The sequence below is a fragment of the Lemur catta genome, chromosome 3 (genome assembly GCF_020740605.2).
Source record: "Lemur catta isolate mLemCat1 chromosome 3, mLemCat1.pri, whole genome shotgun sequence".
NCBI classification, from domain to species: Eukaryota; Metazoa; Chordata; class Mammalia; order Primates; family Lemuridae; genus Lemur; species Lemur catta.
The window spans coordinates 106947095-106970985 of NC_059130.1; the positions used below are offsets into that span (position 1 = coordinate 106947095).

Here is a 23891-nt window from a genome sequence, read left to right on the forward strand (position 1 = left end):
TCACACCCCAGGGAGATGGTGGACACCCCAGGCAGCCCCTTAAGAGGGAGGTGTCATCAACAGAAAAGAAGCCGAATTCTATAAAATAGTTTAAAGAGGTTTTGGGTGTTTTTTAATTTTTTTTTTTTTTTTTGAGACGTGTCTTTCTCTGTTGCCCCAGGTAGAATGCAGTGACATGATCATAGCTCACTGCAACCTCCAACTCCTGGGCTCAAGCCATCCTGCCTCAGTCTCCCAAATAGCTGGGACTACAGGCGCACACCACCACATAGAGCTAATTTTTTCTATTTTTGGTAGAGACAAGGTCTCACTCTTGCTCATGCAGGTCTTTTTTTTTTTTTTTTTTTGAGACAGAGTCTCGCTTTGTTGTCCGGGCTAGAGTGAGTGCCGTGGCATCCGCCTAGCTCACAGCAACCTCAAACTCCTGGGCTTAAGCGATCCTTCTGCCTCAGCCTCCCCAGTAGCTGGGACTACAGGCATGCGCCACCATGCCCAGCTAATTTTTTCTATATATATATTTTAGTTGGCCAGATAATTTCTTTCTGTTTTTAGTAGAGATGGGGTCTCACTCTTGCTCAGGCTGGTCTCGAACTCCTGAGCTCAAATGATCCGTCCACCTTGGCCTCCCAGAGTGCTAGGATTATAGGCGTGAGCCACCACGCCCGGCCTCATGCTGGTCTTGAACTCCTGAGCTCAAGCAATCCTCCCACCGTAGCCTCCCAGAGCGCTAGGATTACAGGTGTGAGCCACCATGCCTGGCCTCTAAAATACAGTCTTAATTACTGCTTTTAAATTCATAAGTCCTACCAAGAAAACAAACATAAGTATTTTAATAAGATTTGTTATTTTAAACAATGTAACATTTCCAAGTTTCAAAAAATATAGTAGACATTTTAGAATATCCTGTTTAAAAGGTGTTAACTAATTAGATATTAATACTTCTAAAGCATCATATCCCAAGACATCTATTGATATTGTAGGGGCCGGGCATGGTGGCTCACGCCTGTAATCCCAGCACTCTGGGAGGCCAAGGTGGGTGGATCGCTCAAGGTCAGGAGTTCGTGAATGAACACTCAAAGATGCAGGGGAAATTGTCCATTTTTATGCTTAGGGTCAACAAAGTATGGACAGCTGTGTAGAAATATGATTGGACAAAAAGGATGTGATCTAATGCCAGCAGGCTGAATGGTGGGGAATCCACAAGGCCTTTCTATCTAGGCTCTCTTTGGCCACTCTGAGCATGCATTCCTTCCTTCTGGGTGTGGGGCAGGGCCTTTTTTGGAATGGAGTTCTAAACTAAAACAAAGTAGGTCAGATAATTACTTTATGGCCAGTTTTTAGGTAGAATATGTATATTTTTAATTAATTTATTTTTTCTGAGACAGAATCTCGCTCTGTTGCCCAGGCTAGAGTCAGTCTAGCTCACAGCAACCTCAAATTCCTAGGCTCAAGGGATCCTCCTGTCTCAGCCTACCAAGTAGCTGGGACTACAGGCATGCGCCGCCATGCCCAGCTGATTTTCTCTACTTTTAATAGAGATAGGGTCTCACTCTTGCTCAGGCTGGTCTCGAACTCCTGACCTCAAGCAATCCTCCCACCTGGGATTACAGGCTTGAGCCACCATGCCCGGCCTAGTCTTAATTTCAAACATTTTATCCTACATATCATAAATATGCTATTAGTTGTCAGACTATGTATGTTTTAATTACCTTAGGCTTAATATAATGTCATCTGATGTGCCTTAGCCTTTTGTCCTTAGCTGTATCTTATTTATTTTTCAGTGATTTGGAGGCTTACAGAATTACAGAATTTTTATAGGAAAGACATGGCACACAAGTAACATGTAGCTCAGATATGTTTTGTTTGGTTGACAGTGTTTTTAAATTTTTTAATTTACTTATAAATACTTGCAATTCAGAAATTTTTACATAAAAAAAAATCAAGATTTTTGGCATCTGCTAAAAACACTTAGATGACCTGGTAACACTTGGTGTAACCATATCAGACCAATCTGGTTCAACTTTTATGCAACAAAGTTGTGAGTTGTTTTCCATTTGCCATGGACCCCTAGGTTGAAGGTCATATGACCTGAGCATGCAACCACTGGTGGAACCTAAATTCTTGGACCTAGGAGCGGGGATTGAATTATGAAGTGGTAGGTGCCTTCCCGCTGCCCGAAGCCACTGCCAGGCACAACGCAGATGCCGGTCTCCTCCAGGAGGCTCATGCAGTAGAACATGTCCGGGGCCATCCTGTGGGCCTGAGCCGCCTCCACGGCCTTGGGCGGGATGAAGACGCGCAGGAAGGCGTACATGGAGCCCTGCAAGGGGTTGCAGTGGATCCCCGGGACTTGGTTGAACAGGTCTTCCGTCAGCTTTGCCTTTCTGGCCAGATCACCCAGGACCGACTCCTTCTCCCTGCTGAACTGCTCAAAGGACTCCTCTCCTGGCACCGGGGGGTTCACGACGATGTCCATGGCAGCCTGTCCAGACACTGGTGGACACAGACGCACCGAGAGCAGCTTCACCAGCTGGCCCTTGATCTCGGGGTGCAGGCTGATCACCTCCATGTAGCCCCCTCTGTAGCCACACTCACCCATGTAGCCCTTGGAGGTGGAGTGGAAGGAGGCCAGCTCCACGTTGCTGGAATACTCGGGCCCCATCTCATAGAGCCCCTTCTTAAAGGAGTGGAATCTGCAGTCTGGAGAGTACACGTTGTCCTGGTACACCTCGTCAGCCAGGAGAAAGAGCTTCTCTTCCCAGGCAAAGTGAATCACATCTTCGATGCACTTTCTGCTTTGTACCTGGCCTGTGGGGTTTCCAGGGTTGATGATGCAGAGCACCTTGGGGTCACAGTGGTCCTTGGCCTCCCGCACTGCCCGCCGGAGCTCGTTCACATTCAGGGCCCAGCAGTTCTCCTCGTCCAGGTAGTAGTTCACCTGGATGGCGTCGAGCTCAGAGATGACCGCGGAGTAGAGGGGTATTGGGGGACGGAGATCAGCACGCCTGTCTGACTATAAAACCTGTACCAACCCTCTACCTGTCTACCACCACCACCCCCTTCCGCTGCAGGATACAGATTTTGAGTCTCCTTGTTTTGGTCACCTGACAATAAACCTTTGTAGCTGCAAAATCTCAGGGTTTCAGTGTTTGGCTTTCCATTGTGTGTGGGCAAAGAACCCAGTTTGGTTCACTTATACTGGGCCCACATTACTATTGATCATTGTGCTTGTGTGGTTCATTTTCTTACTATAGAGAAAACAGTGAATTTTTTACAAAGCTCCTCTCTGTTATCCAACTCATCACATTTATAGTTTCCTTATCTCAGTTGTTATCTGAGCTTCTAACACAGTTCTAGTATGTTCTATAAGGTATAATAACTACACTGGTTATGGAATCAGACTTCCTGGGTTTGAATGCAGACTCCAACAAATTAGCCTCTCTGTGCCTCAATTGCTTCATCTGTAAAGTGGGGACAACAACAGTATCTACATACCTCACAAGATTAAGTTAATAAATGTAAAATGCTTAAGACAGTTCCTGCAGTTTTAGAAAAATAATATAAAACAGTCCAGGAGCCCAAAGGCCATGTCTATCTTATTTACCATTGAATCCCAATGGCCAGCACAGGACCTGGAACAAAGGAGGCATCAGTAAATTTTTTTAAATGAAAAAAAAAATTCTAACACTCTAGTAGCATTTAGCAAGGAACTGAGAGACGTCTTCCACTCCCTATGGGAGGGACACAGATAAGCACTTTATATGAATTATGAAAAGCATTTGAAACCACTGGGGATGCTGAGCCTGAATTAGAGTGGGATGAGGGAAGACAGGGTATAGGGCAGGGGGCCTTGCCATCCTCAGATCTTTTAAAAAGCTGTCACGCGTAAGAAGGAGAGAATCAGGACCAGTGGGTACCATTACAAGAAGAGAATTTGGCTCTTTATGGGAAAGAACAAGCAACTCCAAGAGGTGCCGTGAGGTTAGCACTGCAAGTGCTTGAACTGCGCAAATGCCGCGCGACAGCGGATCTGGGACACAGAAGCAGGACTCCTACTACAACGTTGCAGATTGAGGCGTCGTCTGATTGGTGATAGTTTAGCGGGAACAGAAGGACGCCAAACAGAGGAAGTGACGCAAGCAGTCGATCTCTTAACGAGGGTGGGATTACACGACCTGAAATGAGGAAGTACTGTATTGATTGGTGGTTTTCTTCAGATACCGCCCTGTCAACATTTCGTAGCTCCTTCCTTCCGCTTGCGCGAAGGGTTTTGCCCTTAGTAAAGATGGCCGCCGAGGCTTTCCGCCCTCACTAGGAGTAGAGTGTGCGTTTTCAGGAGCATGGCCAGAGAAGACGGGAACAAGCATAGGATTCGTGAGCCTTGATTGGCTGAAGCGAGAAGTGCCCTGGACGCTGACTGGCTCCGTCATTCGCGGGAAGGAGTTTGTGGCGCCAGAGAAGAGTACACAGAGGACTGCAGCAAGAACGGGATTCTGAGGTGTTCTCAGCACCCACCGGACCAGAACTTTCTAGGCCTCTTTCCCAAGGGCGTCGCGACCAAGATGTGGAATAGTAATGATGGGCGTCGGGGGTGGCGGCGAAGGGGAATCGCAGGAAGATTGAGCAAGAGGGCGAGCCTCGGGTCCGAGAGGCGGGCGGGGGCGGGAGGAGGAGGGCGGGAGCCGGAGGTGGGGTCGTTTGGGGGTCGGGGAAGGTGGCGGGGAAGATAGGGGGGACTAGGGGAGTTTGGGGAGGGATGAAATCTCAGGGAATTTTGGATTTCAAAGGCCAAGTTTTTCAGAGGCGTGGGAAGCCACACAGGTACTAATACCGTTGTTCAAAACCAGGTGGTGGATTTGATAGTTACGGCAGCTCCACGTATGGGGGAGCCGGCGGCTACACACAGTCCCCGGGAGGCTTTGGATCGCCGACGCCTTCTCAGGCAGAAAAGAAATCAGTAGGTTGAAGTGGTATTTCTTTTTATTTTATCCTGCCCTGAAGCCCCTAACTCATTTAAGAGAAAATTTATGCGGTGAAAGAAGGGTGTTAAAACACGAACGGATGCGATAATTATCGATTATTATTCGCGTTTCTGATGATTATGTGCTGTAAGTTTTAGAAATGAAATCCTCTCATATTCTGCATCCACTATTTCCTTGGCTTTTTTTTTCCCCTTAGCTTTATTTTGAAATTTATCAGTATAGCTAATGAATCAGTCTTGTGGAAAAACTCTGAACTTGTATTAAATAGCCTATTTTACATTCTTTATGCATTCAAAGTTGTTTTTTAATTAAATGTAGTGAGGCGACGGAAGGCAGTGGAAAGAGTGTGGTCTTAGGAATCAAGTAGATCTGCGTTCTGCCGTTGCTCTGGCACTTTACTTGCAGGGTGTCATTGGACACTTTTCTTACTCTGCTTAGGAGTCAGTTTTGCACCTGTTAAATGGGATTAATACATACCGTACCAGGTTGTTGTGAGACTTAATATTGTATACAAAGAACACTGGCTTTGGAGCCAGAATACATAGACTTCAGAATGAGTTTTGCTTTTTTTTTTTTTTTTTTTTTGAGACAGGGCCTCACTTTGCTGCCCAGGGTAGAGTGCAGTGGCGTCATCGTAGCTCACTGCAACCTCAAACTCCTGAGCTCAAGTGATCCTCCTGCCCCAGTTTCCCGAATAGATGAGACTACAGGTACTCACCACCACGCCTGGCTAGTTTTTAAATTTTTTGTAGAGATGGGGTCTTACTGTGTACTCCTGGGCTCAAGCGATCCTCCCACCATGGCCTCCCAGACTGCTGGGATTATAGGCATGAGCCACCGAGTAGGGCCAGTTTTGCCTTTTAACTGGTGTTGTAACTTTAGTGAAGCACCATGAGACTTGTGACCCTTCGTTTTTCTCATCTAATAGTGGCACTAGTCCTGCTCATATCACAGAGTGGTTCTGAGAATTGATAAATAAGGTAATGCGTAGAAAAGTGATCTGTAGGAAGCTGTCTAAATGTTTATTATTCGCTATTTCAGAAATGAGTTTGCTGTTGATTTCATCCCATAAATAGAGGTTTAATTTGGCTTCTCTTTACTTGTCACTCAGATGTGGTGTTAAGATTCAGTATGAAGGCCGAGGCGGGTGGATCGTTTCAGCTCAGGAGTTCGAGACCAGCCTGAGCAAGAGCGAGACCCCGTCTCTACTAAAAAAAAAAAAAAAATGGAAAGAAATTAGCTGGACATCTAAAAATATAGAGAGAGAGAAAAAATTAGCCGGGCATGGTGGCACATGCCTGTAGTCCCAGCTACTCGGGGGGCTGAGGCAGGAGGATTGCTTGAGCCCAGGAGTTTGAGGTTGCTGTGAGCTACGCTGATGCCATGGCACTCTAGCCCGGGCAACAGAGTGAGACTCTGTCTCACAAAAAAAAAAAAAAAAAAAAGATTCAGTATGAGCAGGACATATGTTTTATATATAGGTTGATAAGTTTATTCAGGGGTGAAAATTTATTCAGGGGTTTTGTATTGGAGGGAAAAATTGATTGCTATTTCCTGTACATTTGGGCTTTGCTTTATATTATTCATGTCAATTATTAAATATAATCCTGTAAAGTATCAGAGGCTCAGGTATACTAAGAGTACAGGCTTTGTATGCTTAAGCTTACATAGTAAGTGACTGGAAGCAGCCAGTGCACACATGATGTAGAACAAATACAAAATCTACTGAGCAGCGGTTTCTCTCTATTATAGTTTTCTTTTTCCTGGAAGACCAGAGGGGACTTCAGTTCTCTAACTTTGTTTTTCTTAAGGTTGTAAAGGAGAAAACAGATTATTGGTTTTCATCTTTTTTCCCCAAGTGTAACTGTTTTTCTTCATTCTGGTTGTTGGAATTTTTATCTCAGAATCCCTAGCCTGGGTTGTGTATTAAGATAGCCTTTTAGAGAAAGATGATGGTTATAAGCTGGAGACTCAAACCCAGGTCTTTTTGTTTTTAAATCTGGTCTTTTCCACAGTAAATTAAATAACCACTATCTAAAATGTTTACTATTGATTATACATTTGCTATATTTGGTTGAGCCGTGTGAAATTTCAAATACTGACCAATTTTTGCCTATAAAAAATGATGGTTTCATACAGTATTGTCAGAGTAGCCTGTGGTTCATAGTCAGCTATGAAAATAATTTTTTCATTACTAAACATACTTGTGCTGGCATACTCCCTGAACCTCTTTGGAACAAACTAGAAACTCCTTGTGATCATTTCCTGGCATATAATATGTGCTCAATAAAAAATAAGAAATAGCTGATTTGAGATGAATTTAAGGGCATTGTTGACACTTTATTACCCATATGTAACTTTTTTATGGGAGGAATAATATTTATTTAATATCTACTACATGCAGAGAATGGTATTAGCGCTTTATGTACATTATGTGTTTCGTTTACAACTTGAAAGCTAGATATCCTCATTTTCCAGAAAATGTAGTGGCATGTCCAAGGCTGTGGAGCTGGGATTTGAGAACAAGTCTATACTATTGTCAGGCTCCAAAGCCCATGCTCTTGCCACTTTACCTTACTGGTTCTTAGTTTTCTTATGCTGAAGATACAATGAAAATCTCAGCTATAATAGGTGAAAACATAAAATCTAGTAGTTTGTGAGAGGTAAAACGTGGGATCTCTGCAAATTTTAAATCTATAAATATTAATATAGCATATAACCTCACCTACAAAGTACTAGAAACTAAAATTGAAATGTATAGTTGATCCATTCACAGCCTTATTAAAAGCTGTTGCATATATAAAGAATGAGGAACAATTGCTAACATTTACTACTGAGTGTTTACTATGTGCCTGGTAGTATTCTTATTACCATACAGTTAATTTTCATAATGATTTTATCATTCCTAGTTTTGCAGATGAGGAAACCAAGGTATAAGTGTTGAGAAACATGACCAAGAACACACTCTCCTGTGGGTAGAGCTTAACCCTCAAGCTCAGCTGCTACCTTTCGTGGCATATGTGGTGGTGGTTGGCTGAGCTTTCTTTATACCTTCATGGCAATACCATTCAAAATTATGCTTCAGCAAAGTGAAATATTGTCAGTGTCATGGATCTTCGGGTCAGAGTTGCAACTACTAAATCCACGAAGGCCAACAATCTACTATATTCTATGTCTTACATGTAGAATAGGTATTGGGTCATGTCCTGTTGATTTCTGATAGGAAGAACTCTAATCTGCCATGCCATTTCTACCTTGTACATATTCCCTCTATGAGACTGTGGGAGTACATATTTGCCCTCAGCCTATAATGCCCATTCATTACCTGCTATTTTTTCACTATTGAAATTCTCACGCTGCAAAGTCCAGCCCAAAGATTTCCTGTGTGAAATTACCAATTAATTTTTTCTGAGATCCCACGTAGTACATTACATTTCATTCAATAGTGTATCAAGATCAGGTTTGTTGTTTAGATTTGTACCTCCCTTCGGAGTGTATTTGAAGGCAAATCTTATCCCATCTTACTCATCTTTATGTCACCCATACTACCCCTTGCCAGTGGTAGCCAAAAATAAGACTCTACACTGTTGTCTGGCGGCTTTAGGATGTGATTGTCAGTGACTTCATTACAGCAATTCCAGAGTCTTGCCTCCACTGGCCATTTCTCAAACATTTTGCCAATACCATCTCCTCTTGTCAGTGACCTGAACAGTGAAGCCTGCCTTGTCCCTAATGCTGGGGTTTCCTCTTATAGGTCTGTTCCAGCAGTAGATCATTCTTCCCTATACTGTCCCCGTCTAGCCTACTTATTTTGGTGAATTCTTAGTGGAACACAAACTTAGAGTGAGACAAACCTGAGTTTGAATTATAAAAGTTTGGTATTTGTTAGCTATGTGACCTTGGTTTTCATCTCTGAAGCAAGGATAATGAGGTTTGTTTTGAAAATTCAATGTTCTAATATATTTAAAGTATTTGGCACATGGCAAGTGTTAAATGAGTGGTACTTATTACTTCCTTAATTGGATTTTTGCATACTTTTTCTTTTCAGAGAACTCGAGCCCAGCACATTGTGCCCTGTACTATATCTCAGCTGCTTTCCGCCACTGTGATTGATGACACGTTCAAAATTGGGAATGTTGAGATTTCTCAGGTATGTAAAAGAATTTGTGGAAGAGTCTCTAAATCATATGAAGAATGAAATAAGGCTTACTTCATTTAAAAATGCATAAATGTTGCTTTGGTTTCCAGGAAAACTGAACTTTTTTTTTTCTAACCTAGGTCATTATTGTGGGGATAATTAGACATGCAGAGAAGGCTCCAACCAACATTGTTTATAAAATAGATGACATGACAGCTGCACCCATGGATGTTCGCCAGTGGGTTGACACAGATGTAAGTGACTGTTTTTGAATCATGATAGGGTTACTTTGTGACTTTGGAGATATTTTTTATTAAAGTCTTTTTTCTTTTCTTTTTTTTTTTTTTTTTGAGATAGAGTCTCACTTTGTTGCCCGGGCGAGAGTGAGTGCCATGGCGTCAGCCTAGCTCACAGCAACCTCAAACTCCTGGGCTTAAGCGATCCTACTGCCTCAGCCTCTCGAGTAGCTGGGACTACAGGCATGCACCACCATGCCCAGCTAATTTTTTCTGTATGTATTTTTAGTTGTCCAGATAATTTTTATTTCTATTTTTAGTAGAGACGGGGTCTCGATCAGGCTGGTCTCGAACTCCTGACCTCAAGCGATCCACCCGCCTCGGCCTCCCAGAGTGCTAGGATTACAGGCGTGAGCCACCGTGCCCAGCCAAGTCTTTTTTCTTATTATAAAAATAATGTATAATCAAGACATCAAAGGCAGAAACCCTAAAATGAAAGATTAATAAATTTGATTACTTAAAACTTTAAAACCTTCTGAACTTCCCAACTTACAGTGCCAGTTGCATAGTAGTCCTTGAATAAATATTGTTTAACTGAATGGGAAAAATACTTGCAACGTATTACAAACATTTAAAATTTTAATTAATAAAAAACCCTTACAAAGCGAAAGCACTGTACCTTAGAAAAATGGACAAAGAAGATGCACAGATAATTCATAAAAGACATTACAAATGGCAGCAAAAGTAACTAAAGCAGGTTTAATAAACACTGAGATACCATTTTTAGCTTAAGTTTGCAAAGAAAAAAAGAATGGCAATGTCCACTTCTAGTGAGAACAACCGTTAGCACAGTACTTCTAGAACATAGTAGGCACTTAATAAATTTTTATCAAGTGATTTGTCAGTGTTTAAGGAGATGGATACAATCCTATCCTGATAGTATGAGTATAAATCAGTATAACCTTTCTCAAAAATCAGCTTGTATTACTTGAATCCTGAAGTGCCTAAAGAAAAAAGAAAGAAAGAAAAAAAAATCAGCTTGTATCAAAATCATCAATCATAAAAATGTTGACCTAGTAACTCCATTGTTAGGGGTTAATGTTAAGGAAATAAAGACGTGCAAAGATTCGGTTATAAGAATATTGACCATAACCTTATTTATAATAATGAAAAATTAAAAACAATCTCAAAATGTTAGTGATGGGGGATTATTAACTAAACCATGGTATATTTGTAAAATACTGCAAATGATGTGGAAATGTATGTATTGTCACAAAGAAGTGTTTACCATTAGTTGTTGAGAAGAAAAAACACCATGTTATAAGGTAGTATGCAGGATTTGACTTAGTTTTTACAAAACAGTATATTTATGAGTATCTGTGTAAACATGGGAAAAAAATAGAAGGATAATACATGCTTTTTATGCTGTTGTTGTTCTTTGAGACAGTCTCACTCTGTCACCCCAGGTGGAGTGCAGTGGTGTCATCTTAGCTCACTATAACCTCAAACTCCTGGGCTCAATCAATCCTTCTGCCTCAGCCTCTCAAGTAGCTGGCACTATAGGCATGTGCCACCACACCCAGCTAATTTTTTCTATTTTTAGTAGAGACAGGGTCTCGCTCTTGCTCAGGCTGGTCTCAAACTCTTAAGCTCAAGCGATCCTCCTGCCTCAGCCTCCCAAAGTGCTAGGATTACAGGCATGAGCCACTGCACCTGCCAGAATACATGCTTTCTATCCTTTTTATTGGTTAATTGGAGAGAAGATCTCTTGTTTTTTTGTTCGTTTGTTTTTTTGTTGTTTTAAAAATACATTCTACTGGGCATGGTAGCTCATGCTTTAATCCTAGCACCTTGGGACTGAGGCAGGAAGATGCCTTGAGGCCAGGAGTTCAAGACCAGCCTGGGCAGTATAGCAAGACTCAGTCTCTACAAAAAATTAAAACAAATTAGCCGCTGCGCTCCAGCCTGGGCGACAGAGCAAGACCCTGTCTCAAAAAATATATATGTATATGTATAAATACATATAATATTTATACATATATATATTTATGTATATATATAAATCTGCTTAAGATGAATTCCTAAAAGTTCATTTTCTGGGGGGAAATACATATTTTAACTTTTTTTTAACATCTTACATTTTTGCATTTTCCACTGCCTTCTATAAATGTACCAATTTACACTTCAGTAGTGCCTGAGAATGCCCAGTTAATTCTCCATTGCCTTTCAGTGAAACTTTTCTTTCTTTTTAATTTTTTTTCACTTTTTTTTGTTTATATACATTCACGGGGTATAAATGCAGTTTAGCTACATTGGTATATTGCATTGTGGTGAAGTCAGGGAAAATTTTCTCTTATTTATATTTCTTTGGTTTTAGTGAGATTGAATTTTTTTTACTATGTTTAATGTTAATCTGTGTGGTTTTTGTAAATTTTCTCTTTATGTTCTTTGATTCCCCTACCCCAAGACTGTTTATTTTTGTTTATAAGAGCTTGAAAAATACTATAGTAACCTTATTGTAATTATACAAATAGTTTTTCTAGTTTGTCTTTTAACTTTGAAAAACTTTTCTAGCCCTGAAGAATTATTTTTTAATTTTCCATAATTCCCTCCTTTATTTCTGTGGTTTCTTCTTTTTTAATGATCCTTTATTTTATGATTAAATCTTTGATCTATACGGAATATATTTTGGTAAAAGAGAAGTAGAGATCTGGCTTTACATTTCTCAAGTGGATTTAAAATGATATGAGAGGCCAGGCGCGGTAGCTCACATCTATAATCCTAGAACTCTGGGAGGCCGAGGTGGGCGGATGGTTTGAGCTCAGGAGTTCGAGACCAGCCTGAGCAAGAGCCAGACCCTGTCTCTACTAAAAATAGAAAGAAATTAGCTGGACAACAAAAAATATAGAGAAAAAATTAGCCAGGCATGGTGGCACATGTCTGTAGTCCCATCTGCTCAGGAGGCTGAGGCAGGAAGATTGCTTGGGCCCAGGAGTTTGAGGTTGCTGTGAGCTAGGCTGATGCCATGGCACTCTAGCCTGGGCAACAGAGTGAGACTCTGTCTCAAAAAAAAATAAAAAAATAAAAATAAAATGATGTGAGAATACAGAGTTTTATCTGTGCTATATAGATTCAGCTACATATAATAGATGGAATGAAGTGCAAAAAAAAAGTTGATTTCCAGGTGATAGAACTTGTGATGTTTTTTATTTTTAAATACATTATTTTCTAGTTTTTTAAAGTCATGAATTTTATATAATCAGAAAAGCACTTTAAAAATCAGCTAATTTTTTCCTAATAAATATTGTGTTATATTTTAGAAAACTCAAAATGAAATATTAAAATCATTTGTATTTGTCGCAGTTAACCGTTAAAAACAGTTTGGTGTGTATTTTTCCCACATGGAAAATGAGCTTTTTTCTATATGTTACGACTAATTTTCCCAGACAATAAATAGAATTCTGTGTTAATCATTTGCAACAGTGTGGAGTATCCTATTATATAATAGAAATGTGTACTTTATGTTGGATACTTAGGTTGTTTTAAAATTTTTAGCATTCTAGACTATGCTATGATAAATGTAAATCTCAATACAGGTTCTTAATTTCCTTAACTTCCTCAAAGTAGAATTGCTTTGCTAATAAGTATATCCTCCAGAAAATTGTGTGCCTAAGAGCAATGAATTGAGAATATCATGACTGCTTTTTTGGGATGTTTGACTTTCAACTTTGGAACTAGGAATTACCTTTAAAGATATTTTTATTTAATTCCTGATTTTACCAGGGAGTAAGTTCTAAAAGGCAGGGCAAACTAGTTTAATGCCATGTTAGGATCCTTTAGCTCTTCTACTTCATAACTTTCCCTTTCTATAACTAATTTAGAAAAAATTTTTCTAAGAGACAGAGTCTTGCTTTGTCTACACAGGCTGGAGTGCAGTGGCTCAACCATTGCAGCCTCAAACTCCTGGACTCAAGCGATCTTTCTTCCTCAACTAATTTTGTTATTTTTTTGTAGAGATGGGTCTTGCTATATTGCCCAGGCTAGTCTTAAACTCCTAGCCTAAGTGTTCCTCCTGCCTTGGCCTCCCAAAATGTTGGGATTACAGGTGTGAGCCACAGTGCCTGGCCTAGAAATTTTAAAGAGGCTTTCACCAGCATCATTAAAACCTTAGTGATATGTTTGTATTTTATCTATTAGGACACTGGCGGTGAAAACACTGTGGTTCCTCCAGAAACATACGTGAAAGTGGCAGGCCACCTGAGATCTTTTCAGGTAAAGTCAACATAAAATAGCAGTTAAAATGAATTTGCCTGAAGCAATTTCTGGGTTCATATCTGGGTTTAGGATGCTTGATACTTAAGTTTCCATGTTTAATGGAAATTTTAGTTATTTCATTATTTTGTTCTTCAAAAGGAAATAACCGGATTTTACCTTAATGTAAAACTAACAGAATTGTAGAGAAAGAACAGATTCTACATCTGTAATTGCCAGCTGGGGCGTCCATTAGGTGGAGAAGGAAGAACACTGGATTCAGAGTCAGGAGAACAGACTGCTCAGTTGTGTAACCTTGGGAAAGTCATGAACAACTGACCTAGTTTTATTTTCTCCCCTCATTATGGACTGTATTTGGATTACCCCTGAGTTAAAAATTTTAAGTATATAACACATTTTCTCATATTGGCAAAATGTTATAACTTAGAAAAGAGCCCCAGTGTTTTGACCTGAAATCGATGTGAATATGCTCGTCTTCTATTCATATTTTTCTCTTCATTTTAATAGAACAAAAAGAGCCTGGTAGCATTTAAGATCATGCCCCTGGAGGATATGAATGAGTTTACCACACATATTCTGGAAGTAGTCAATGCACACATGATACTGAGCAAATCTAACAGCCAGGTGAGCAGCTTCACTCTTCTAGCTTTTTCTCTTCTCTGGAAGAATGTATACTGGTTTTGTGCTCTAGCTTTGATTTCCTTGACCTTTTGAAGGTTGAATCAGAAGTAAGGCATCACTCAGTCTCAGAACACTTCTTCATGAGCTCTGTTGTCGTATTTTATTCCAGATGAAGCACTCTTGTTTCTCTCATAATTCTGAGTTCCTCTGACCCCACTGGCCTGGATGCCTAAGGCCTGAAACAGCTTTCAGGTGTAGATGTGTAATTATAGACTGAGCTCATAGGTCCAGAATTTTCAGTCTGTATTCAGAGAAAAACCCCAAGTAGGACAGCATTTTGCTCCTTTCCTGTTGTTTGAGTGGGAAAAATTATGTACTGTTATTTTTTTCCCTTGGTTCATATTGAAATTTCTCCATATTATTTTCTGTTGTGTGAATTGACTTTGGCAAATCCATCTGGGACCATGCAAGGGGTTTGTTGATTCTAGTATTAGGAGGTCCTCAGATGATTCAGGTGGCAAGGCGGAGGACTGGTTATAGAAGTAGAGACTGGAAAACCGATAAGCCATTAAGAACGTTGTCGCATCCTACTCAGTGCCAACCACTTTGTGAACCCCAGGGACACAGATAAACTCATTCATTCCTTTATTTGAAAAATATTTATTGAGCCTACAATGTGCCAATCACTATTCTAGGTTATTCTTAGAATACAGCAGTGAACAGATGGATAAAACATCTGCCCTCAAGCTTATATTATTGGGAGAAAAAGGCAATAAACAGAAAACAAATGTGTAATTTTAGGTAGTTTGGAAATGTACTAAAGCTTTGGATTTGAATTTAGCTTTCAAATGAAATAAAGCAGAATAGAGAAGTGAATGATGGAGAGAACAAGAATGATACAGTTCATTCATTGGAAGAGCATTCCAAGCTAGAGGGAATGGGAGTGCAAGAGCCATGAGGCTAGAGCAAGCTTGGCATCTCTTGCAAGAAGGCCAGAGTATCTGCGAATGACAAGGGAAAGGTTAAGGGAAGTAGGTGAGGATGCAGGATACAGGTGAGGATGCCCCAATTGCATGGGGGTTTGTAGGCTGTGGTAAGGATCAACTTTATTCTAATTGGTACTAAACCTGTGGAAGGTTTCAACCAGGAGTGACATGGTCTGATTTACCTTTTGAAAAGCTCACTCAGACTGCTGTATTGAGAATAGACTATGAGATATCAGGAATGGCAACACGAGTGATTCAGGGTAATGGTAGAATGGTAGCAGCATCTGGGAAAAGAAGTGGTGGGTGTGTATATATATGTGTTTCTTTTAAGAGTGAGTCTCACTGTTGCCCAGACTAGACTGCTATGGCGTCAGCCTACCTCACAGCAACCTCAAACTCCTGGGCTCAAGCAATCCACCTGCCTCAGCCTCCTAAGTAGCTGGCACTACAGGCACACACCATGAGGACTGGCTAATTTTTCTATTTTTAGTAGAGATGGGGTCTCAGTCTCGCTCAGGCTGGTCTCAAACTGCTGAGCTCAAGCAATCCTCCAGCCTCGGCCTCCCAGGGTGCTAGAATTATAGGCATAAACCATTGCACCCAGCTGGGATTTCTACATATTTTGAAGGTAGAGCTAACAGGAGATCTTAGTAGATTAGATATAGGATATGAAGAAAAGGAAGAGTTCAAAAATGACTTTTTGAAAGTAGGCGGATCGTCTGAGCTCAGGAGTTCGAGACCAGACTGAGCAAGAGCGAGACCCCGTCTCTACTAAAAAAAAAATAGGAAGAAATTAGCAGGACAACTAAAAATATATATAGAAAAAATTAGCCGGGCATGGTGGCACATGCCTGTAGTCCCAGCTACTCGGAAGGCTGAGGCAATAGGATTGCTTGAGCCCAGGAGTTCGAGGTTGCTGTGAGCAAGGCTGATGTCACAGCACTCTAGCCCAGGCAGCAGAGTGAGACAACGTCTCAAAAAAAAAAAAAACTCTTTGGAAGGTAAAATCCAGAGTTCTGTTTTAGACTTACCAGGTATGAGATGCCAGTTAGATACCAAGTGGAGAATGGAGTGGACAATTGAATATATAAGTCTAGGAAGCAAGAGAGAGGTCAGGGCTAGAGGCGGAACTTTGGGGAGTCATTGTTGCATAGGCAATAATTTAAAGCCTAGGGAGTTAAGAGGACAGAGACCTGAGCTCCGGGACACACTGACTTTTAGAAGCCTGGAAGCAGAAAAGGAGCCAGTGAAAGGCAAAGAACTTGCCAGTTAGGCAGGAGGAAAACCAGGAAATATAATTCTGTAGAATATTCTGAAAAGAGTATTTCAAGGAGAGAGTAGAGATAGATTATAGGATGCTGCCTTAAGTCAAAATGTTAAAAGAGATCTGCTGTTGGATTTGGAAATGAGAATCTTCAAAAGAGAGGCTTCTATAGAGGATGTGGGGGGAGTGGGTTAAAGAGAATGGGAATGGGTAGAAAGTTTAAAGTGTTTATTTTATTACTATGCTTCATAAGATGTATGTGTCAAATATTATATGATAAAGATTTTTTTTTTTTTACCATGTTTGCTGTCTAGATAAAGATGGTTTTAAAGTGAGAATGGTGGCTAGGGGGAGTAGAAACTGTAAGTATAGACAGTTATATTCAGGAGTGAATGAGGTAATAATCCTTCCCGTCAAAAAGGGTTATGTTGCAGTGGGGGTTCAGCAGTGGGGGGTTCAGATGACTTTTGCAGTGAAAGCAGCAATAGCGGCAAGTGCAGGGTGCCACAGAGAAGGATTTCCGGTCCTGGCCTGGACATCGAGAAAGGCCCCCTGGAGGAGGTGATGCTTAAACCAAATCTTAAAAGATACATGAGCTGGGGTCACCTGAAGTGGAAGGTGAGGTCATTTCAGAAAAGGTATTGGGGTAAGAAACAGCATACTGTTCCGTATTACTGGATCTTGAAATACAAGACTTCTGTTTCACCAGCAAGCAATGTGAAGGCATCTAGTTTGAAAACAAGTGACCATGATTCAGTTTTGGGTTTTTTTTTACTACCTCAAAACAGACATTTAATGAACATTTATTGAATGAATGAATCTCCTGACTGGACAAGATTTGTCCTAATGAGCTTCCACAGTACTCTTAGATGTGGCGTATATGCTCAATATATTTGATCTTCTGTCATTCTTATTTATAAGTTCAATAGATGAAACACTGACAGCACATACTGTCTACCAGGCACTGTGCTTAGAAGAAGGGGCTTGTGTGGGAAAGTGACACACGGTGTGCTGGGTGCGGTGATAGGGACTGGGCCATATATGCTGCGAGAGCCAGGAAGGAAGGTGACTAACTTGGCTTGGGGAAGGCGGGAAAGGCTTTACAAAGGCAGTGGCAATTAAGTTGGATTTTGAAGGATGAGAAAAGTGTTTACCAGATAGACAAGGCGGGGAGGAATATTCCAGACAGGGAATCATACATTCAGATCAAAGGCTTGTTTGAGGGTGGCAAGAAGTCCAAGTGCAGCTGGGGAGTAAAGTGTGTCAAGAATAAAATACAGGCCGGGTGCGGTGGCTCACGCCTGTAATCCTAGCACTCTGGGAGGCCGAGGCAGGTGGATTGCTCAAGGTCAGGAGTTCGAGACCAGCCTGAGCAAGAGCAAGACCTCGTCTCTACTAAAAATAGAAAAAAATTATCTGGCCAACTAAAAAAAATATATATAGAAAAAATTAGCCAGGCATGGAGGCGCATGCCTGTAGTCCCAGCTACTCGGGAGGCTGAGGCAGTAGGATCGCTTAAGCCCAGGAGTTTGAGGTTGCTGTGAGCTAGGCTGATGCCACAACACTCACTCTAGCCCGGGCAACAGAGCAAGACTCTGTCTCAAAAAATAAAAATAAAAAATAAAAAAAAAAAGAATAAAATACGGATTTTGACTTTAACTTCTAGATGTGATAGGTCTTGAATGTCTAGGTTTATATTATTTTCACAGGCAGAGGGAGCCACTTGAAAGCTTTTAAGCAGAAGAGTGGCTTGACTAGGGGAGGTTACGACTTGTAGCTGTGGGAGGGTTGATTGGAGTGTAAGAGGCTAGAGGCTGAGGAACCAATCAGGGGACCAGGGGTGGTGAGGATCGACTTCAGCTACACTGAGGGGTAATAGCTGTGGTGTGACAGATTGTGGAAGGTGAGTGAACAGAGACTCACAGATGACTGGGTTTGAGTTTGCTAACTGAGATGGAATGTAACAGGGGAAGCAGGTTTGAAGAGGAAAGTAAGGAATTTTGTTTTATTTTGAAGTGTCTGAAATATTTATGTGGAGGTATCCAGTTAGATGGCCGGCAGTGAGGATCTGTGGCCTAGGAGGAGGTCTGGGATGAAATCTGGGGGCTCTGTCAGCCTTTTGGTGACAGGTAGAAGAGGGATACCGAGAAGGTTAGTTGAGAGGTTGAGAACCAGAAGAGTATAATGTCAAGAAGCCTAAGGAGGAACACATTTCAAGAGCAGAGTGGTCAGCATTGTCTGCGTCTGGGAGGGTCAAGTATTTCGAGGGCTGAAAGAGACTTTTGGATAGTTGGTTGAAAAGTCATTGGTGACTTTGGTGAGAACAGTTTCAAAGGTGTATTTGGGGAGAATCCTAATAATGATGGACTGAGGGGTGACTACGGAGAAAGGAAATGAAAACGGTGACTATTTTAAGAAATTTGGTGATAAAAAAGAAGTAAAGAGTGAGGATGATGGGGACTGTATCTCCTTTTCTCTCCTTGTTGTACTTCGTGCCTAGCTGATAATCCATGCATGCCTGATACCATTATAGCAGACCTCTGGGTAATTTTCTTCTCCTCGCTACCTTTCCTCTGGTTCCTCTCACATCACAAAGAAGAGGAACCAGGAGTATCTTTCTCTCTTTTTGATATTATGTGCTTCAGAGAGTTACTTTACTTTCCTATGAAATACTCATTGGGTAATAGCTGTCCCTTCCAGTGTAAGCAGTTGTTATTGGGAAAACTTTGCTTAAATTGTTTCTTAGAAGCTGCTTATTAACAAGCTATTTGAAATAGTAAAGACTGTATTTAACTTGGTGGATTTTCTAATGTGGATTTATTTTTTAATTCAGTCCCCAGCACGGAGAGCACCTGTCAGCAACCCAGGAATGAGTGAAGCAGGGAGCTTTGGTGGGACTAGCTTCATACCAGCAAATGGCCTCACTGTGGCGCAAAACCAGGTAAACTCCATCTGAGTGGCTGCACAAATGTGAAACAGACAGTCTTAAATTTGATTACTTCCTTAATGATCTGAGGCTAACTACCTGGCTCACTTCTTTCTTATAAAGGGACTTAGGTTTGCAAGGGGGAGCTGATTCAAAGTAGTTGCTAAAATCTTTCTGATTAATTCTTCAGGTGCTGAATTTGATTAAGGCTTGCCCAAGACCTGAAGGATTGAACTTTCTTGATCTCAAGAACCAGCTCAAACATATGTCTGTATCCTCAATCAAGTGAGTATTTGATTTCTGTGAGCTAGGGCTCCAGAATTATACCAGGGTGAGAAATGAGTTTAAAAAGTAAAAAGGTTAACTGCAACCTTATTGACAGAAAGGAAGCTGTTCAGCTGTGGAAAAATAAAAAGACACCAGGCGTGGCTCACGCCTGTAATCCTAGCACTCTGGGAGGCCGAGGTGGGAAGATTGCTTGAGCTCAGGAGTTTGAGACAAGCCTGAGCAAGAGAGAGACCCCATCTCTACTAAAAATAAAAAAATTAGCCGGCTGTCGTAGCATGTGTCTATATAGTCCCAGCTACTTGGGAGGCTGAGGCAGGAGGATCATTTGAGACCAGGAGTTGGAGGCTGCAATGAGCTTTGATGACACCACTGCACTCTAGCCAGGGCAATAGGCTAAGACTCTGTCTCTAAAAAAAAAAAAAGAAAGAAAGAAACTAATAATTAAAAAAAAAAAAAAAAATATATATATATATATATATACACACACACACGCATATACATATATATATATATAAATAAATAAAAGGACTCACAGACGTGGTATTACCCATCACATCACTCATTCATTTGTTCATTCAACAAATCCTAAGGCCCATTATGTACAGGGGGATATAATTCTAAGCAATAATTGATCTGATACCTCATGGGATTTAGTTTGGAGGAGTGAAGGCCTTAGCTCCTGGTGCTCAGGTGTACATCCCACTGGTGTTACTGTCCCCACTGTGGATATAAGTATATTAGGCTATCTGGACCTGAAGCCATTAAACAGTCCATCCTTCCAGCACCCTTATCCTGATTCCATCGAAGACAAGCAGCCTCCTGATTCCAGTGTAATGGACTAATCAAACAAGCTGAGTATTACGGTGTTTGTGATAGTTATTTGCTATTGTAAATCAACTGATATTCTAGAAAGGAAATGCTCAGGTCTAATTCCATTTCCTGTCCTGTGAAATAAGGATAAAAATTCTTATCTCAGAGTTGCTGTGATGAAGGGGTACAGAATCATTGTCACTTTGTAGGTGCTCTGTAGATTGTGGCTGTTACTAAATATATTACTGGCACTGACCCTGAGGGCCTTGGAGGGTTTGAAGGTGTCGTATTGTTTCTGGAAAGACCTTTCCTTAACTTCTCAGACAGGGAGCAAGGAGATTTCAGTGTGTGGGTGGAAAGGGGGGACTTTTAAACACAGCTATTTATACTAGGAGATTTTATGTACAAGCTTGACTACAGCTTCAGATCCTTGTCTCGTTCTGCTTAGGCTGGTATTTAAGTGAGGCCCTATTTTATTTCCTTTATACAATTTGGAGGAAGGATCCAAGGCAGTCCTAGTAGCCATTACCTCCATGGATAATCTTGGTTTTGCAGTTTTACTGGCATTTCTCCCCGAGAGAGGCTTCTATGAGCAAAATGGTTGTGAATTCTTCTTAGCTAAAATATAAGAGTTGAAGATAAGTGAAGTTTGCATATTTGGCCATATTCAGAAGGCAATTTCCTTTTGCATTGGTTTGAAAATGAACTTTTTTTTTCTTTCTTTCTAGGCAAGCTTTGGATTTTCTGAGCAACGAGGGGCACATCTATTCTACCGTGGATGATGATCACTTCAAATCCACAGATGCAGAATAACTGGATCTAAATTGGGTATCTGTTTTCCAGCTGGACCTGTTTTCACAGTCTGTTGTCATCCAGCTGTGCATATATATTTGGCCAGGTGACTTCTAGGAAGTAGGTTTCATCTGTAAAAGGCCTCGGCTGACATCCTTTTGAAACTTACTGCTCTTCTGTAGTTTTGTTTGTTTGTTTTAAAGCTCAGAGGGCTATGGGCAACTGACAGGGATATAATCCAGGGTGGAATTTCTTGAAGAAGTTACAAATAAGCTAGTTACAACATCAGGATAGAAGGAATTGGAAGAAGGATGCTACCAAGAGAGTACTTAAATAATGCTTGGGAGTTTCTATTCCTAAAACATTTTCCGCTAAACGAAGATAAGCAGGACTCGGGCCTGTGGTAGAGCACTAGCCAAGAAACCCACTGGCCTCTGCCTGTTTTTGTTTCCCACTTTGGTTATGTGGCATTATTTTCAGAATTGCACTTTCCTTCACCTGCTTGTCGTGACAGCACGTTTATAATAAGAACATGAGGTTTTGGAGTGGTGGCCTCCAGGGGCAGAAGAGAAGAATTACTGAATTTTGTACAAAGTATGTACATTTATATGTTTAATAAAACAGTTCTATTGCAGTTACTTGTGAAAACGTTCTCATCTTTCTAAGCTGGTGTAATTACTACTTTACCATCTGAGGCAGTGTGGGGTGGTGACCTTGGATTTGAATCCTGGCTCTCCCACTTTTTAGTTAGGATCTGGAGCAGCCCATGTGAGCTCTGAGAGCCTCCATTTCCTCATTTGTGAAGAGAAAACAGTGAAGATTGAATAAAATAAAGTCTGTAAGGGATTATAAAATGGACCTTTATGTTGAATCTTTAGCAGTGTTTGATCATGTAACTGAATTGAATATCTACCATTTGACCTAAGAAGAGAATTTCCTTTTGGAAATAGCCTGTGGCTATTTTTTGGCCAACTTGATCAGCTCTGTTTCTTATGAGAGAGGAAACTAGTTCAGAGATGGGGTTTTGTTTTTTTTTTTCTTTTCTTTTTTTAATTCTTTTTGGGATAGGGTCTCATTATGTTGCCCAGGCTAGAGTGCAGTGGCTCACCTAAACCTCATGGGCTCAAGTGATCGTCCTGCCTTAGCCTCCGGAGTAGCTGGGACTACAGGCATATGCCACCACACCTGGCTCATTTTTTCTGCTTTTACTAGAGATTGGGACTCGCTCTTGCTCAGGCTGGTCTCAAACTCCTGAGCTCAAGCAATCCTCCCACCTTGGCCTCCCAGAGTGCTAGGATTACAGGCATGAGATACCTCGCCCGGGGAATTTTTCTATTTTTTGTAGAGATGGGGTCTCACTGTGTTACTCAGGCTGGTCTCGAACTCCTGGCCTCAAGCACTTCCCGCTTAAGCCTCTCAAAGTGCTAGGATTACAGATATGAGCCACCATGCCTGGCCCCGGGGATGTTTTTAACAACTCCAGAAAGTAAGCTACATTTTGAATGGAAGAACCAGTTATGAAGTTAATGAAGTGTAACATGCAAAAGAATGCTATATCTGCTTTTACTGCTTTTCTAAATGAGATTTTGCACCTGTGTGAAGGCTCCACCCTCTTGGTTTCTAACAGTGAACAATATCTGGCTGTTATGTTCTATACATACAGAGTAGTTCTATCTGGGGAGCTATGCAGATGCTTAAAACTCAGTCAACCAGTATGTTCATTTGCAAGTGTGTCCATTTTTGGTTATTTCCTCAAAGAAAGAACAGTGGCTAAAAACAGGTAAAATCATATATATTTGCATTAGGAATGCATGATAGGATACTTTTATGGGTGGTGGACTTCTCTTTCTAGTTATCAGGTTAGTGCCATCAAATGGGCAAAGCAATAGCAGTAAGTGGAAGTCTTTTTTCTTTTAATAGAATCAGATGATGACTTAGCAATTAAAAACTGCTTGGTTTTTTGGTTTTTTTTTTTTTTTTTGAAACAGTCTCATTTTGTTGCCTGGACTAGAGTGCCGTGGCGTCAGCCTAGCTCACAGCAACCTCAAACTCCTGGGCTCAAGCAATCCTCCTGCCTCAGCCTCCCGAGTAGCTCGGACTACATGCATTCGCCACCATGCCCGGCTGATTTCTTTCTATTTTTAGTAGAGACGCATTCTCGCTCTTGCTGAGGCTGGTCTCAAACTCCTGACCTCAAGCAATCCTCCCGCCTTGACCTCCTTGAGTGCTAGGATTACAGGGCTTAGCCACTGCACCTGGCCAAAAACTGCTTGTTAATTCAGTGTTTATTGGGTACATATGTCAACCCATTGGTCAGGCACTAGGAATATATAAAGCATAAAAAGAGATGGGCAGCACAGGGCTTGCTAGTTCAGCATTTACAGTAGCACAGAGCAGCTGGTCTGTGATACTGGATTCTCCGCCATCTTGGCGTGTCCGTGGTCTGGCAGGAGCTGTGTGATTTCCGAGCAGGGGCAGGAAGGCCCACGGGCTGCTCCTCTGCAGGATCAAGCTCCAGCCTTCATAGAGCTGCTGCTCTGCTTGGGTAGGAGGAACTTGCATCCTTGGCATTTGTG

At 41.3% G+C, this 23891-nt stretch overlaps 2 protein-coding genes across 2 annotated transcripts; one reads left to right on the top strand and one right to left on the bottom strand.

Moving 5' to 3' along the window:
- Positions 1-2113: 2113 nt before the first annotated feature.
- LOC123634876 (alanine aminotransferase 2-like) lies at positions 2114-4430 on the bottom strand. Its single transcript, XM_045546556.1, is given in 3 exon segments — positions 2114-2976; positions 2979-3065; positions 4193-4430. Coding segments are annotated over 3 exon segments (1188 nt in total).
- On the top strand, positions 4274-21949 carry RPA2 (replication protein A2). Its single transcript, XM_045545799.1, has 9 exons — positions 4274-4572; positions 4848-4957; positions 9031-9132; positions 9261-9374; positions 13554-13628; positions 14136-14252; positions 19333-19440; positions 19616-19710; positions 21252-21949. The coding sequence occupies exons 1-9, from the start codon at positions 4563-4565 to the stop codon at positions 21334-21336; spliced, it is 816 nt and encodes a 271-aa protein (XP_045401755.1). The 5' UTR covers positions 4274-4562; the 3' UTR covers positions 21337-21949.
- Positions 21950-23891: the final 1942 nt, after the last annotated feature.

Excerpts from the sequence above, each read along its gene's own strand:
- RPA2 (XM_045545799.1), top strand. Across the intron at positions 9,375-13,553 it reads GCCAGTGGGTTGACACAGAT|GACACTGGCGGTGAAAACAC; the intron begins GTAAGTGACTGT and ends TTTATCTATTAG. Across the intron at positions 14,253-19,332 it reads TGAGCAAATCTAACAGCCAG|TCCCCAGCACGGAGAGCACC; the intron begins GTGAGCAGCTTC and ends TTTTTAATTCAG.